This window comes from Rhagoletis pomonella, unplaced genomic scaffold (genome assembly GCF_013731165.1).
Source record: "Rhagoletis pomonella isolate Grant_MI unplaced genomic scaffold, Rhpom_1.0 Rhpom_scaffold_00002, whole genome shotgun sequence".
NCBI classification, from domain to species: Eukaryota; Metazoa; Arthropoda; class Insecta; order Diptera; family Tephritidae; genus Rhagoletis; species Rhagoletis pomonella.
Window position 1 is genome coordinate 32,769,391 of NW_023458556.1, and position 15,598 is coordinate 32,784,988.

Genomic DNA, 15,598 nt, shown 5'->3' on the forward strand with positions numbered 1-15,598 from the left:
GGATTTTTGGCAGTTTTCTTTTTTTTCCTTTTCATATTTGCTTCAAACGAACCACGGTCGTTCATTTTGTTGTGGCGGGTTTTTTGTTTGATGCCAAATTTTAATGCAAACAGCTACTTATCCGATATTCTACTCACTGTTGTTGTTATGCTTATTCCCGAGATTTGTATACTCGCTACAAAGTATCTTCACTTTAAAATTACCACTAACAAAGGTTGCTGTGCTGTGGCGGAGCAGCGGAAGGAGGAGTAGGGAAGTGTTCTGGTTTTTGTCATTAACAAAATATAGGAGTTTGTGATTCCTTCGTACATAGGTATGTATGCTTGTCTGCACTTAATATTTATGTATTTTTGAATATGGCCATTGCACCAGACCCTGGAACGTTGCCATCATTGTATGGTTTGCCTGTGGAGCAACACAAATTAAATTAACAAATTAATATACATACAAACGAAGAATGTATGTATGCACAATATATTAGCATGAACAAATGTATTTACAGGGGTAGGCACTCGAAGTGTTACCAATTAAAAATGCTTTACCTTTACATATCTACTTTGTTTTTTTAATTTATTTAAAAACGTCAGTTTTTCGTAAAAACTAGTCAAGTTTTAACAAAAGTGTATTACTGTTCGATGTAACCACCTCTCTGTCAGGGAATGTTTCATAGTCTGTCAGAATGTGTTCGGGTGGTATTTGGTCGTAGTTGCCACATGAAAAAATCCATTAGGTTTAAGTCAGGTGAATATGGTGGCCATTTTTGCGAAGAAATAAGGCGGATACGTTTTTTTCTAAATTTATGCGATGATGCCGAGTCTTATTGAAACGTCCAATGGCTTCTGATTTACCTTTACCCACTGTTCAATACAAAATACCACTAAAACACATTCTGGCAGCATTCCCGGACAGACCGGATGCTATTATCCCCGCTTAAGTAATACAATTTTCTTAAAATTTGGCCAGTTGGTAGATAGCTTCTTTAATTGGTAACACACACCCTGTATGTGTGTATGTACATATGTATGTACGTTGACCTGTTCGGCATTCTTGTGATGCTTCTGGATTTCAATTGTATCTGCAATTTAATTGCACTCGAATTTATTGTTGATTGTTGCTATTTTAAATGTTTTTCCGTTTCTAATTCCCGTTTGTTGTTTTTGCTGTCGGTAATTTTCTAGCTATTTGATTGTTATTGAGCGTGTGGTATCATATGTTTACAGCAAAAATTTTAATCGTCGGTTTAAATGGCTAATAAGTATATGTACTCGTACATAAATCTTTCTTAGCACAGCAAAGCTCAAATGGCCTTCCTTCTATATTGCTAAAACACGTTAAAATGTACGAGTATATCTGCTAATTTCTACATTGCCTTGTTGTTTTGAATTACGACTATTCAATTTCTTTTCCAAATTTAAAGTCGCAATATCTAACGAACTGCAGCAGATATTTAAATTTAAGTTGGTTTAAATTTTTCAGAAAATTCGAAATACGTACATACATATGTATGCTACTTAAAGCAAAAAAGGATAAATGTATTTTTTTTACGAATATACGAGTATTGCGAATGAGACAGTAAATATCGAAAAGCATCGAACTTGCGTCCTACCGAGTGGTAGTATGCACTTTTATTCATCAAGGCGACCGATCGCTTGGATTTAAATCTTCATTAAGAACGCTTTGTTGAAAACCTAAAATTTAGGAGAGAGTAAAAAAAGTATCATTCGCCTCATATTGCTAAAGTAGAGCTATTAATACATACCCCTGGCTCCCTGAGACCTTAGTTAGTCCTATATGTATTGTTGCATAAAGTTTACGTTTGACGGAACTCATTTAAAATGGTTCCGTTAATTAGACACCTAATGCGTGTTCAATTGGCTGCCCTTAATGGAATCGGTGGAACCTTTTGGACCTCGACCACACGAACTTCAAGTCGATGGGGTTATATCAGCCCAGCGTGTACTAGAAGCAAATCAGGTCATGTCAAGCTGCGATGTCTTGTGCCAAAAGGCGCACCAGAGACGGAAGTTCTCTCTACGCAAACTCAAAATTTTGGCGGAGCTTTTGACAAAACACGTTCGATTGGAATACACGCGATAAGACTAAAAGGTGTAATCATCTGACTTGTTGAGTTTTCGCGAGGCAAAGATTTAAGCATCTTGGCTCTCATAGTAGTTGATGTTCAAAACCTAAAAAGAACAGCGTGATATTGTTTCAAGTTTGTCTCGCGCTTGTGTCAGCTAACCTAACCTACCAAAAATTGTTGAATATAAATCTACTATTAGATTGAGGTAAGAACAGATCTTTAATGTGAATTCATTTTGGAAATCCAAATCTGGCTGAGCCCTCTTGTTAGTAATAGTTCCTGCGGCTTGAACTAATTTAGAGCCACTTCTGTAGATATAACGAGATTGCAAGTGTTTAAATCATTTCTAGATGCCCAGAAGAATCGAGGTGCTTAAGAGAGTTGACCTTTCAGTTAACCATAAAGTTCGGCAGAGAGAAGTATGTACGAGGGATGTTTCTAAAGTTCTTGGAATTTAGCTATAAAGAATTTAGCTAGAAAAAGAAGTCTAATGAGCAGATGTGGTGATCTCCGAAACAGCAACTATAACTTTTACCTCTCTCCGTTGCCTTTTCCATAAAGTGGGTGCGGAAGCAATTCCCATCGTAAATCGTTCAAAACATCCTTCGTTTTTCTTGCGGTGTGAAGTGTTGCATTATCCTGTTGCCATAACGGACACTTATGCAACTTTCCAGGCCGTTTTTTGACAAGTGCCTGTCGCAGCGGTCTGCTGAATAATTACTGATTTTCACAAAAGAAATATCGCTCTCAGAGATTTTGCTGCGTCTTCCATGGTTACAAAAAAATTGCTCTGAAAACGCGTCTATATCAGTCGAACACCTAAATCAAACTGCACAATATTGCACTAGATAGTTGCGTAAACATGTCAAGACTTGTCTAGCACCAATAACAATGCCTATAAATTCTACGTAATTTAATTACAGCATAATTTTCAAAACTTTGTTAACATCCCTCGTATTAATGAGTTTCCGCTGGTTTGCTGGCACATTTAACTGGGACACTCTGAGAAAAGTAAATATTTCTGACGTATCAATAGGAAGCTGTTACTTACGTTTAACATTATTCTTCTAGAACGCCTATGGAAAATGCGGATCAGCAGCTTTTTTCACTAAATCCTAATGGCAAAATAGGTACGCACCTTACGAGGCAACCCATGTTTTCTTTCAGCTTTTAGTACGATCTAAAGGTTTACTCAGTAATCAGAACCTCACAAGACTCTCTTTTGCTGCAAGCTGAGCTTAATAACCTGCATTCTTGGTGCTCTCTTAATTCCTTATCTTTAAATGTTAGTATATGTTCCTACTCCACTTTCACCAGAAAGCTTCTTACCGTTCAAACTAATTACAATATTGGGGGCCATGAACTTAGTTATGTCGCAGAGGTTAAAGACTTAGGGATTTACTTCGACTCAAAATTAACCTTCGCAACCCATATTAACTACGTAGTTTCCAAAGCTTATGCAATGCTAGCATTCGTACGTCGTAATGGTCAGTTGTTTAAGGATCCCTATACTCTGAAGCTTCTTTATGTCACGTTAGTGAGATCTAGGCTTGAGTATGCGTCTTTCATTTGGCGTCCCTATCAGGCTGTCTATATAAACCGGATTGAGAAGATTCAAAAAGTTTTTATTAAATTTGCCTTGCGTTCTCTAAAATTTTCTGAGCCTATACCTCCGTATACTTCCCGTTGTCAACTTATTAACTTAAGTTCGTTAAATACTAGGCGTTCTTTCCTAGCAGCCTCTTTTGTGGCCAAAATATTGGAGGGCACAGTCGATTGTCCTAATCTTTTGGATAAGTTAGCATTAAACGTCCCGTCTCATAATTTGCGTCGTGTTTCTTTATTCTACCTGGGATTTCCTAAATCTAACTATGTAAAATTCTCGCCTTTGTTCAGAACCCTTTCTGAGCTAAATGAGCTCTCTGAATATGACCCGTCTCTCTCATTTGGAACAGTTCGTTTTGTCCTACTTAATTATTTTAGGTAGTATATAAGCTCTCTTGTTTTATAGTCAGTAAGGATTTATTCCATTTGATTAAATAAATAAATAAATAAAAAAATAAATAAAAAAGAAATTGTCATCATGACCAATGTCATCTACGAGTAAAGCACAAAATGAACACCTCCGATGATGGCTTACTTTTTCAGTTGCAAAATAACGAGCCATCAAAGTTGTTTCCGAGCACCGAACTACTGCGAGCGACTGCTCTACATTCTACGACCACGCCTTTGTTATAGTAAGGGGGATTCGACAGGGAAGTGGTAAGAACCGCCGGGTGAAGTGTAAGTCGCTGGTAAGTCATTGTATTTCACCCGGCGGTTCTTAGCACTTCCCTGCCGAATCCGCATTACTTTAACAAAGGCGTAGCCGCCTTATTTTAGTAGGAATAACAATGTACATTTGGTATCAGACATACTCCTGAGGCGTTTTACAAATTTAGGTACGTAGAATGTAGAGCAGTCGATCGGAAATAACTTCGGCGGCACGTTATTTTGCAACTGACAACCCTGTCGGGAACCCGCCAAACACATATCTATGTAAAGTAAACAAGCCCCCCGCTGCATTCCTTTTTCGATAGTTCCGAACTAGTTATAAATTTGTCACCTTAGACACACATAGATTTCTAATAATTTTTTTTTATTCTTTTGGACTTATGACTATTTTGAACTTAGCAAATTTGCGTATTACCGAACAGAAACGGTTAGAAAGAAAAAAGGTAGTTCAATCCTTGGAAAAACGATTTCTTTTCAAATTTGCTTCTTGCAAAAAAATATAATTTTTAGAAAAAGTGAACTTTGCAGCCACTTTTCACTCTTAGTTAGCGATATGTATGGAATGAAATAGTTTTTTAAAAGTACCACGTTTCCGTGATTTTGAATTGGTGGGAATTTAGTTATTCACTAGTCGCGTTTTCCGCACAGGGAACGTAAGGCGTCATCGGGGGTGCTTTACTACGAGATGACATTGGTCATGATGGCATACATATTTCGTACTAAAATCTGAAAGAAAACATAGATTACCTCGTACCTATTTCCGAGCGGGCTACATATGTTTTTAAATATTTACGGATGCACAAAGGCATTTCTACATATGTATATACTTAGGGAACCATAACTCAGTTAATGCATACAAAGTACAAATTATTTGCGATTTTCCGAAATTTAAGTGCATTTAGTTCATAAATATTTTTCACAACTCGCATAAACTCCAATAAAAGTTCAATAAAGTGGTAGCAATGCAAAAGCGTTGACACATTTATGTAGCGCACATAAAGGCGCCCTTCCGGTGCTGCTATGCATACATCCATATGTAAGGTATATACATATGTGTAGTATCTAGTAAGTAGGGTGGTCGACCCATTTTTGGTAGATGGCTCTTATTAGGAGGCCGAAAAAGGGACTTTGTAAAATTTTGTAAGTAATTTTATTTACTCATGTGTATATAGCGTTACCTTAATATAGAAAGGCCCTATCTATCTCTCGGTCGCTGAAATAGAAAAAGCCATAATGCACGTAACAGTTATTCGTCGCCACCCTGTAATTGTGTTCGTAAATAAATAGTGAAATTTGCCTACAACATTCATCCAAAGTTTTAAGTCTATCTCCTAGTCTTGGAAGTTCCGTTCATTATAAAACGTAGGCCGGGCGCGTCCGCAGAGGTTCTAAGTTTTTCTCAAGCCTCTACTAAGTCGTTTGAGATGATTGCTCAGTAAATAAAAAAAAGATATTGTTAAAATTTTGCACTTTCTTCAAGATAAGAGTGCCTATTGTTCGAATAAAGGATATTTTTTTGCAGAACTAATTCATCAATACGTGCAGCATGTAATCATACCAAAGCTAGTACCTTTTTGTTGCCAAAAAATCACGCATATTTATATTTTCTATGTACATATGTAGATATTTGCTAAGAATGATGTTATGCAGACGGTCATATGGTCCCTGGTCATGTCACTTGCATTCTCATGATCTCCATCTTTACGCTCTTTGGCCAAAGGCTTTTACGTCTCTGACGAAAATAGTCACCTGTACATATTTAAGCCAATACCTTCATATCATTCAAGAATCGGGCTTTTAAATCTCTAAAATTTGTGCACCCTAATTCATGCGCACATTCCTTACACAAATTTGCTACTACACTACTTATGCACATGATACCCCATGAAATTAAAAATGTTGATGGAGCTGTAAACTGCCACACATTACATTCTCAGGAAAGAAGCGAAAATTTGAAGGGAAAAAGTCAACCATTTGGGGGCAAGCATTTTGCATGGCGAGATCGTTTTGATCACACTTCATAAAATTAAAAGTAATTTTCTACTTCATAACCGCACATATGGACATAATACATTAGACCGCACCACCATACATGAAAAAAAACGTACGCCGTACCCCGCTAAGTATTAAAGTATTTTTGCAAAGGCATTTTCATCTTCAACTTCATCATTATCTTTATTTATATTTTTGTCTTTTTTCTGTATTTTTATTTATCTTTAACTTAGTCCTGTTCTTCATCTTTATCATTGACTTGATCCTTCAATATAGGTTGTGAGTGTCCGTGGTTTTGTCGTTGTCTTTGTCTTTCTTTCTGCCCTTGTATCTTGCTCTTTGTATTTTAATTCCCACTACACAGTGGCGTTAAAACTTCAATGCAGCCGTTCCCTGTCTATTACGCATACGCTTATTATCCGCGAGGTTAAGAAGCTTCAACAATATTCCTCTTCTTCTTTGTCGCGATAACCGCCTAAGCGGCTTTGGGGATAAAGCTCGCGAGTCGTTTTCCTTTTGTACCATTGCTTCAAGGAACACACAAAAATTAAATTCTATTTTCTGAGCAAAAAATAAAACTTAAAAAGTAACGATAACTTTCAGAGCAAAAAATAAAACTCAAAAAATATCCATTATATTCGGAGCAAAAAAGTTAAATTGAAAAATAACGATTATTTTCCGAGCAAAAAATAAAACTCAAAAAACAACGATTTTGAGCAAAAAAAAAAACTCACTTAATAACTAAGTATGTATTGAAAAGTGATTTTTTGAATAAAATCAGAAATTGTCTTGGCAAAAAGTACTTTTGGCTCAGGGGTGTACGGTGAACTTTCTGGTGCACTCTAATGTACATACATACATACTAGGAAATAGGTATGATTTTGTGTGAACCATTCTTTAGTTTTGTTATGCCAAAGCAAATGGCAATTTCGCCCACAATTTCCTGTTGAAAGTGAATTTAAATAGGAAATCGCTCGGGTTCATTCAAAATTTATTTGATTTGACTATTACATTAGAATTGAAGTTAAAAAATGCACTTTCAGACAATGTTCGTCATTTTACTTAATACCAAAAAAAAAAACCAAAGTAAAAAATTAATTATTGAGACTTTTTTAAATTAAACCCAGCGCATCATTGCCAAAGCAATACAAAGCAATGCGATGGAAGAGCTTAAAAATGCAGCGCTATCGCGAGCCAGCGGGATTTGTTCGCTAGTAGCACTAATGAAATTGCAGCCAGGACCTTCACAAGTAAAACAATTCGTCTCGTTTACACAGAGCTTCTTTGCCTGAGCCGAAGAGAGGCAGCCGCGTTGGAATGACTCAGTTGTGTTTTTACCTGTAGAGTGGTAAAAAGAGGCGTTAATTGTAATTGTAATTCATGATATGAATGCAAACTTACCATCATTTCTAATGTAGCATTTATCGCCCAGCTTGTAAGTCGGGCATACTGTGGGTCTGATATAAGTATTTGTGGCGCAATCACCAGTTGAGTTACCCGAACATTGCAGACACTGTGCACGACTCAGTGGGAAGATGCGACGATTGCAACCTTCGGCAAAGGTGCAAATCAAACATTCCAATTCGTTGTGGCAAGCAGTAGCTGTAGCGTTATCCAATTCAGAAGCACAGCCACGAATTGTGTTCCCATCTGATGGAGGGAGAGAATAGAGACTTAGTGTTTGAAAGGCAAAATATATATAAACATTTAAAAAATGTGACAACTCACTAGATACTCGGGTATAGCATACAGACGTATTGACGCTACATGATTTGGCCAGATAGTTTTCTGGTTCGGTGGCGCATTTTGGATCAGTGGAGGAGTTGCATTGCACACAAGCATCTGAAAATAAATGATGAAAAATCGATTAATTAAATATGACCACTATAATTACATTACTCTTTACTATGGACTTCTCTATAACTCAGTTTTCTAACCGTCCTCTACAACTTTAATATGTGCTCAGGCATGTAATTAAAGTACAAAACCGCGTATCGTAGGTTCTGCAAAATCGCCTAACTGATATTAGTGCCAAAAATGAGATTTGCTCACCGAAATCTTTCGGCTTAATGCCTTCACACCAAAATATCGATATTAAAAAATTATGTAGATAACGGCATAGTTGCAAGAGCGCTTATCAAGAGAAGCATATGTATAGTTTTACTCTCTTTGGTACGTACTAGCTCGGAGGATGGTTCCGTGCGCAGAAGTGAAAAAATTTTGACTGCCGTTCACCTGGAAGTGGCCAGAAGTGATTCTTGTCCGTATATTTATATCTACGTATCCTCTGGGTAGCGACCAAACAGCCGTTAAAGCATAAACAGACGGCAGCGTTGATCCGGTTCAACTCGGGAATTAAATGCAGTTGATCCTGATTATGTCCGAGTTAATCCGGATCATCGCTGCCATCTGTTTAGGCTTTTTAGGGAGCGAACTAAAGTGAGAAGAAGAATAACAAAAAGCAGCCTCGGATGAGACCTCCTTTTTCTGATGACGACCACGATATACATATGATTTGAGGGTATGCACCTGGAATATCCGGACCCTTAATGGGGAAGGTGCCACTGCCCGGCTGGTTGATGTCCACGGGAAGACTAAGGCTAACATCACCGCGATCCAAGGAATGCGTTGGACGGGGCAAGGCAAGGTAAGCGTGGAGCCTTGCGATGTCTACTAAAGTTGCCACGTTAAGGAGCGCAAATTCGGTGTTGAATTTGTGGTGGGAGAGAGACTCCGTCGCCGAGTACTGGCGTTCATCCCGGTGGACGAAAGTCTAGCCACAATCCGCATTATAGCGAGATTTTTCATCATCTCGCTCTTCTGCGCCCATGCCCCGACGGAAGAGAAGGATGAGGCATCCATGGATCTCTTCTATGAGCGCTTGAAGCGAACATATGAGCGCTGTCCCCGACACGATATAAAAATCGTGCTTGGCGGATTTCAATGCCAGAGTGGGCAAGTAATGGATCTTTGGCGCCACTGTTGGAAAATTCAACCTCCACGACGAAACTTCCGATAACGGACTGAGGCTGAACGACTTCACCGGGGCCCGAAACATGGTAATATCTAGTACTAGGTTACATCATATAAAGATCCATCAAGCTACGTGGCTGTCTCCAAATCGAAAAACGAGGAACCAAATCGATCGACGGAAGGCACGCTTCGGGTAACTAACATAACTTCCACGGACTTAACTTCCATGGACAGCATTGACATAACCAGAAAAATTCCGCGAAAATCTCTTGGAAGTTATGTCATGACTTAACTTCTATAATAATTACCACAGAGGGGGAGCGTCATGCAGTGAGCGAGCGAAGCGCCCCGATTTAGAAACAAAAGTCAATTATGGTTTCATTTCAACCATGAAAGTTTATGAATTTATTTCAATGGAAATTATGTCCGTGGAAGTTATGTCGAAACCCCCATGCTTCCAGTGGTTTAGACGTACGTACATCGACTCGGACCACCTTCTTGTTGCCCCAAGATACGCACCCGCCTCTGTGCAGCAAAAAATGTGTGGACCTCTCCGAGCCGTTTGATACCAAATGAGGTTGCAGACAAGGTAACTCCCTTTCGTGTGATTTCTTTAATCTGATGTTGGAGAAGATAACAAGAGCCGCAGAATTGAACCGCTCAGGCAAAATACTTTTCAAGAGCGTACAATTGCTGGCGTATGCCGACGACATCGACATTGTCGGTAAAAATAAGGGATACGTCTGTTCTGCCTTCTCGGGACTAGATAGAGAAGCTAAGCGAATGGGTCTGGTGGTCAAAGAGGACAAGACGAAGTATCTCCTGTCATCACACCAGCAGTCGGAGCATACGTCTCTTGGCACCCACGTCACAGGTTTGAAAAAGTAGACGACTTCGTTTATTTGGTAACCACCAATAATAATATCAGCCTTGAAATCCAACGGAGAATCACTCTTTCCAACAAGTGCTATTTTGTAATGAGTAGGCAATTGAAAAGTAAAATTCTCTCTCGTCGTACAAAAATCACACTCTATAAGTCACTCATCATGCCTCTCCTAGTGTATGGCGCAGCGTATGGTCAATGAAAACATCTGAAAAAGCGGCTCTTAGAGTTTTCGAGAGAAAGATTCTGCGAAATATTTACGGGCCTTTACGCATTGGCGATGGCGAATACAACAGACGATGGAATGATGAGCTGTATGAGCTTTACAACGATAAAAATCTAGCGGCTCCGTTGGCTAGGTCCTGTCGTTCGAATTGACAGAAACGCTCCTGCTCTGAAAGTGTTCAACCCGTGTCGCGATGCCGGTAACAGAGGAAGAGGAAGACCTCCTTTGCGTTAGAAAGAGAAGGACTTGGCTTCCCATGGCATTTCCAATTGGCGTCAGTTGGCACAGAAGAGAAACGACTAGAGTGCTTTGTTGAACTCGGCCAAAATCGCTTAGGCGGTTACGGCACCAATAAAGAAGAAGATTGATTTAATCGTAATATTGAATAAAATGTGCAAATTTTTCTAAAATTTAAGATAGTAGAAAAATATTTTAAAACAAGTAATATAAAAAAAATTAAGGCAAATTTTTTAGTGGATAGTAAAAAAATTCTTTCCATTTAAGAAATATACGTTCTGAATTTTTACCAAATCGTGCTATAAATTCGGGTTTTCCAAATATCTCTACTCATGCGCCAGCTATCGGAAAAATTCATCTTTCGTATTGCATTGTTATCGGGTTCTGAGATAAGTTTCACAATTGAGTGCAAGATTTAATTCCAAACAGGTTAAACTTAATAAAAGCTTGTAAAAACCAGTAGCGCTATAGAACTGCCATAAATTTAGCATTTCTTTTATTTACTGAGCCTTCATTTTACCTTGCGCTTAAGTCGCGCGTATTTTGTTACGTACTAGCTATATATGTACATATATGTATGTGTGTAAGTACATACTTATTTACATATGTACATATGTATGCAATCATTAGTAAATTTGATTGCGTTTTATCTAATCTAGCACTAAGTAAACATTAGGCGCTCTACTATTATTCTTATCTGTTGTTACTGCCAAATTCACAATGATCGCATTCAGTAATTATTGCACAAAAATTTATTTTAATTGACGGCTATGTACACTTTTTACGACTATAATAAATAAATCAGAAACTTAACTCGAAAGTTGTAGGGAAAATTAGTCCCCTTTCTAACCGACTTTAAAAAAGGAGGAGGCTAACAGTTCGTCGGAATATTTTTATTGTTTTTTTATATATGCTACCCCATAACTTTGGACCACGTTAACCCATTTCGATAATTCTTTTTCATCGGAAAGGTGGTACCTCAAGGGTGGTACCATACTAATTTTGTTTAGATCCGATAATTGGATCGTGAAGAAATTAACGATAATCTTAAATTGTTTATATGAGGATTGAAGTCGGTTTTCGTTTTTGCTGAAAAATTACTTGTTCTTTTAAGCACTATACAGTACTCGTACTCCTTGACGTATTTTATGCTGAATTTTTCTTTCTCGTTTTATGAGTGCTTGGGAAATTTTTCACAAATGAAGGCAGATGATTTCTTTGACAACCTAATTCATGGTAAAAATCGCATAGGTTTGCAACTGCCTGCCGATCGTTATGGAACCCTGAACGCCAACTATCTATCGCGGCATAACGGTATGCTACTTATGTAAGTCAGAAATATTCTCGAATCACTTAAATACGACACCGGCCGCACCCCATTAGTAATACCTTAAATACACTTTTAATCTTACATAAAGTGCGTTAAAGTACAATTTGTATTTCTCATTACTAAGTTGCGTTAACACACAAGTACATATATGTACATGCATTAGACTGGTTCAAAAAAATCGACTAAATATTTCCTTTTCTTCTTTTAAAATCCCTTGTAATATTATTCGAAAATGTCTTGCTGCTCTCCACGCCGCGTCACTACTATGTTCTTTGCCTTAAATTTCCTTCAAAAATGTATATCGCTCATTCCGATACGTTTACTTAATGAGTTATAAAATTTCAAAATGGAAACAAAATTTTCCTGTGTTATATATTTAGAAAAAAGAAATTTGCGATGAGCCACCTCTAAATCTTGTTTCTTTTTTTCACTGTCCCGAAAATATTTCACAAGGAATTTTTTGAACCAGTCCAATGTGCATAAACTTGCACAAGTAAAATAAATATTGAAAGCATTGACTAACATTGAACATTGTACACAAGAACTGGACATAAAAATCACAAGATAAGATTAGCATTTACTCAACGGATTGTATTAATGGAGGAATTGGCACACATTTCCAGTATTTTTAGTCATTATGTCATTTTAAGATTTTGTTCCGCCTTTGTGCTAAAATATTTTTAATTGGCTAGATATTTCATGATTTAAAGAAAAGTTTGTTTATACGATAACTATTTTTATTCGCCAAAAGATCAAAAAGAAGAAATATTTTATACATTTTTGACAAATCTTCTCTCTGACACTATTTATGTGCCGTAATTATGTTAATACGTATGTACATACTACATATGTATAAATGTCATGTAGCTATCCAATATTTAACCGAAACAATACTATGGATTTATTTACCCGCGTGCACATATACCAAATAGGCCACAGCCACCAAAACCAACATGTAGTACTTCATTGTATTCTATTGAATTTCTAATTTCACTTTTTTCCAATTCTAATTAAAATAAATATTCCGCCAAGTGCTTCTTTACTCGTTAAATGTATGTTGTTAACTGGAACTCGGCAAATGAAATAGTTATCAACACCTGTCGACTGTACATAAACATTTTATCAGCGTCGTGTTTGGAGATAACTCACCAACTACATGCATATAAGGAAGCCTATGTATGTATGTACACACATCTACATACATACATGTTGCATTAATGCAGTATTTGTATTTTTTATTGTAACATTTCGTATTTTATTTATATACGTACATAGTATGTAGTAGTCCCATTTTCTCATAATTGTTGTAAATATATATGTAGATAACGATAACAGAACTGAAGCAGGTACATATCAATAATACAAATATAAGTACTTTCTGATATTTTTCCCATACATATTCTTTTGAAGTTTCCAACTTTCGTGAGAGATCGCTTATTGTATTTTTTTTCTAGCGTTCATAGCTCGCGCTAAAGGGTTATGCAGCGGATATTTTAAAGCTTTGACATTTGCCAATATGGACCGTTTTACTGCCGAACAACAATGCTTTTAAAATTACTTAATTATTGTAATAAAATGTTGAATCTTCTGTAGCTGCATTTTCGCACATTCATTAATGATAAGGCCTTTTTCACGCTCCACGTCTATGTTAGTGACCGCCGAAAGACGTTGAAACTGTTTGTTGGTCATTATGGGCCGGCAGCTTCATCACCCCTGCACCCCTTCAAGACCAACAAATAAACCGCCATAACCGTCAAATCTAACCTTTTTGGCCAAAAACGATAGCCTCCAATTCGCGAGAAATCCCCAGTAGAGGTAATTTCGAATGCTGTGGTTTAGCCACTAAGATCCCGCGTCTTAACGCCATTGAAAAGGCCTAGTTTTTTCAAGCATTCTTAGCATATTTTCTTATCCAATAAAAACTTGTAACGTAAAAGTGCATCTTATTTTTCTATTTTTTAAACTCACAACTTTTTTATTTATGTATGTACTAGCAAATACCCCACTTGCTTGGCAGCGCCTTCAAAGTACGGGGTGGTCCCAGAAGTAACCGACCTAACAAAGAAGACAGAAAAATGTTGGCAAAAAATATATGTATTTATTTTTCCAACATAATCTCCTTGCAGCTCTACACACTTTTCCCAGCTTCCCAGAACTGACTTGCTCCTCAAAATAGCCCATTAGCTGCCGAAATGATGCTTCTTCGTTAGAAAATCTTTGACCACGGAGCCATTTTTTGAAGTTGGGGAACAAAATATAGTCCGAGGGGGCTAAATCTGGCGAATAGGGTGCATGAGGTAGCAATTCAAACATTAATTCATTAATTCGCTAAACAGTCAATTGAAGCCTCTTCGCGACACGGTTTTTGGTCGATAGTGAGCAAATGCGGAGCCCATCTTGGACACAGCTTTCTCATTTCCAAATCTTCAGATAATACGCGCTGTGCGGTACTTTTTGAAGTGCCTATTATATCTGCTAGCTCGCGCACTTTCAGTCGCCGATCATCCATTACCGCTTTGTGGTACCATTTCGCCATTCACCATTTTGTCGACCACTGCGATGCTCGTCTTGGCAGCTCGTACGGCCTCGTTTAAACTCTGCTACCCAATATTTTACTGTTGTAAACGAAGGAGCAGACCCGCCCAAAGTAGAATCTATTTCAGCTTTTATATTCGATTATATTCAAATAAAAGTATTGTACCACATAACGATCACCAATTTTTTTAATTTTCACAAATTCAATGAAAACGTTCACTATTGATGGCTGCCAAGCGTATACTAAACAACGTGGCGTCTTCAAACTTGAAACATGCTTTATAGATTATGTACTTCTTAACACAGTGATATTCTTCAAAGGTCTCTAGGTTAGGCCGGGTACTTTTGGGGCCACCCCCGCATTTTTGTTTTGTTTTGTTACTCCCTCTCACAACTTCTAAAGTAGGCAGATTTTTTTCAAATTTGCTAAATATTCGCAAGGTGTATTTATACAAGGTGGTGTTGTTTGATCAGCTGTTAGTAGCGTTTGATTGTCAAAATTTTACATTTTGCTTTGGAGTGAGTGAAAACGTGAGAGTGTTCGCATTTTCAGTCGGTCTTTTTAATTCGGAGAAGAATTGCTGAAATTTGACAATGACCCGCTGAAAGCGGCACCCTGAAATTGTGCATATGGAAACTGTGCATACGAAATAATGCATATGAAAAAAACCGAAATAATGCATATTAGAAAAACCGAAATTAGGCATATGCACTCTTTCGTTTGAAAACCGAAATAACGCATATGAGAAAAACGAAGTAATGCATACATGCACAGTTTCGGTTCAAAACCGAAATAATGCATATGACAAAAACCGAATTAATGCATACATGCACAGTTTCGACTCAAAACCGAAGTAATGCATATGACAAAAACCGAAATAGTGCATACATGAAAACGAACTTCTTTCTGAGTAGGCGGCCTTCGGCCGCGCTTAGGGATTATAACCCTTACTAAGTAGAATTCTGCTTTCTGTGTTGCCGGAAAAGAAGGGCGGAAGTATTTTTGGCAGAACTTCTCTCTGCGTAGGCGGCCTTCGGCCGCGCTTAGGGATTATAACCCTTACT

The 15,598-nt window shown here is 37.7% G+C and overlaps 2 protein-coding genes across 2 annotated transcripts in view; one reads left to right on the top strand and one right to left on the bottom strand.

The window, feature by feature from the left end:
* The window catches only part of LOC118733456 (T-box transcription factor TBX1), a 73,401-nt gene that overhangs the window by 38,258 nt on the left and 19,545 nt on the right, over nucleotides 1-15,598 (top strand). The window lies entirely within an intron of this gene.
* Nucleotides 7,323-13,063, bottom strand: LOC118733459. The gene is made up of 4 exons (XM_036462846.1): nucleotides 12,908-13,063; nucleotides 8,078-8,191; nucleotides 7,751-7,999; nucleotides 7,323-7,687 (listed from the first exon to the last, which is right to left on the bottom strand). Exons 1-4 carry the CDS (start codon nucleotides 12,963-12,965, stop codon nucleotides 7,467-7,469), a joined length of 642 nt encoding a protein of 213 aa, XP_036318739.1. The 5' UTR covers nucleotides 12,966-13,063; the 3' UTR covers nucleotides 7,323-7,466.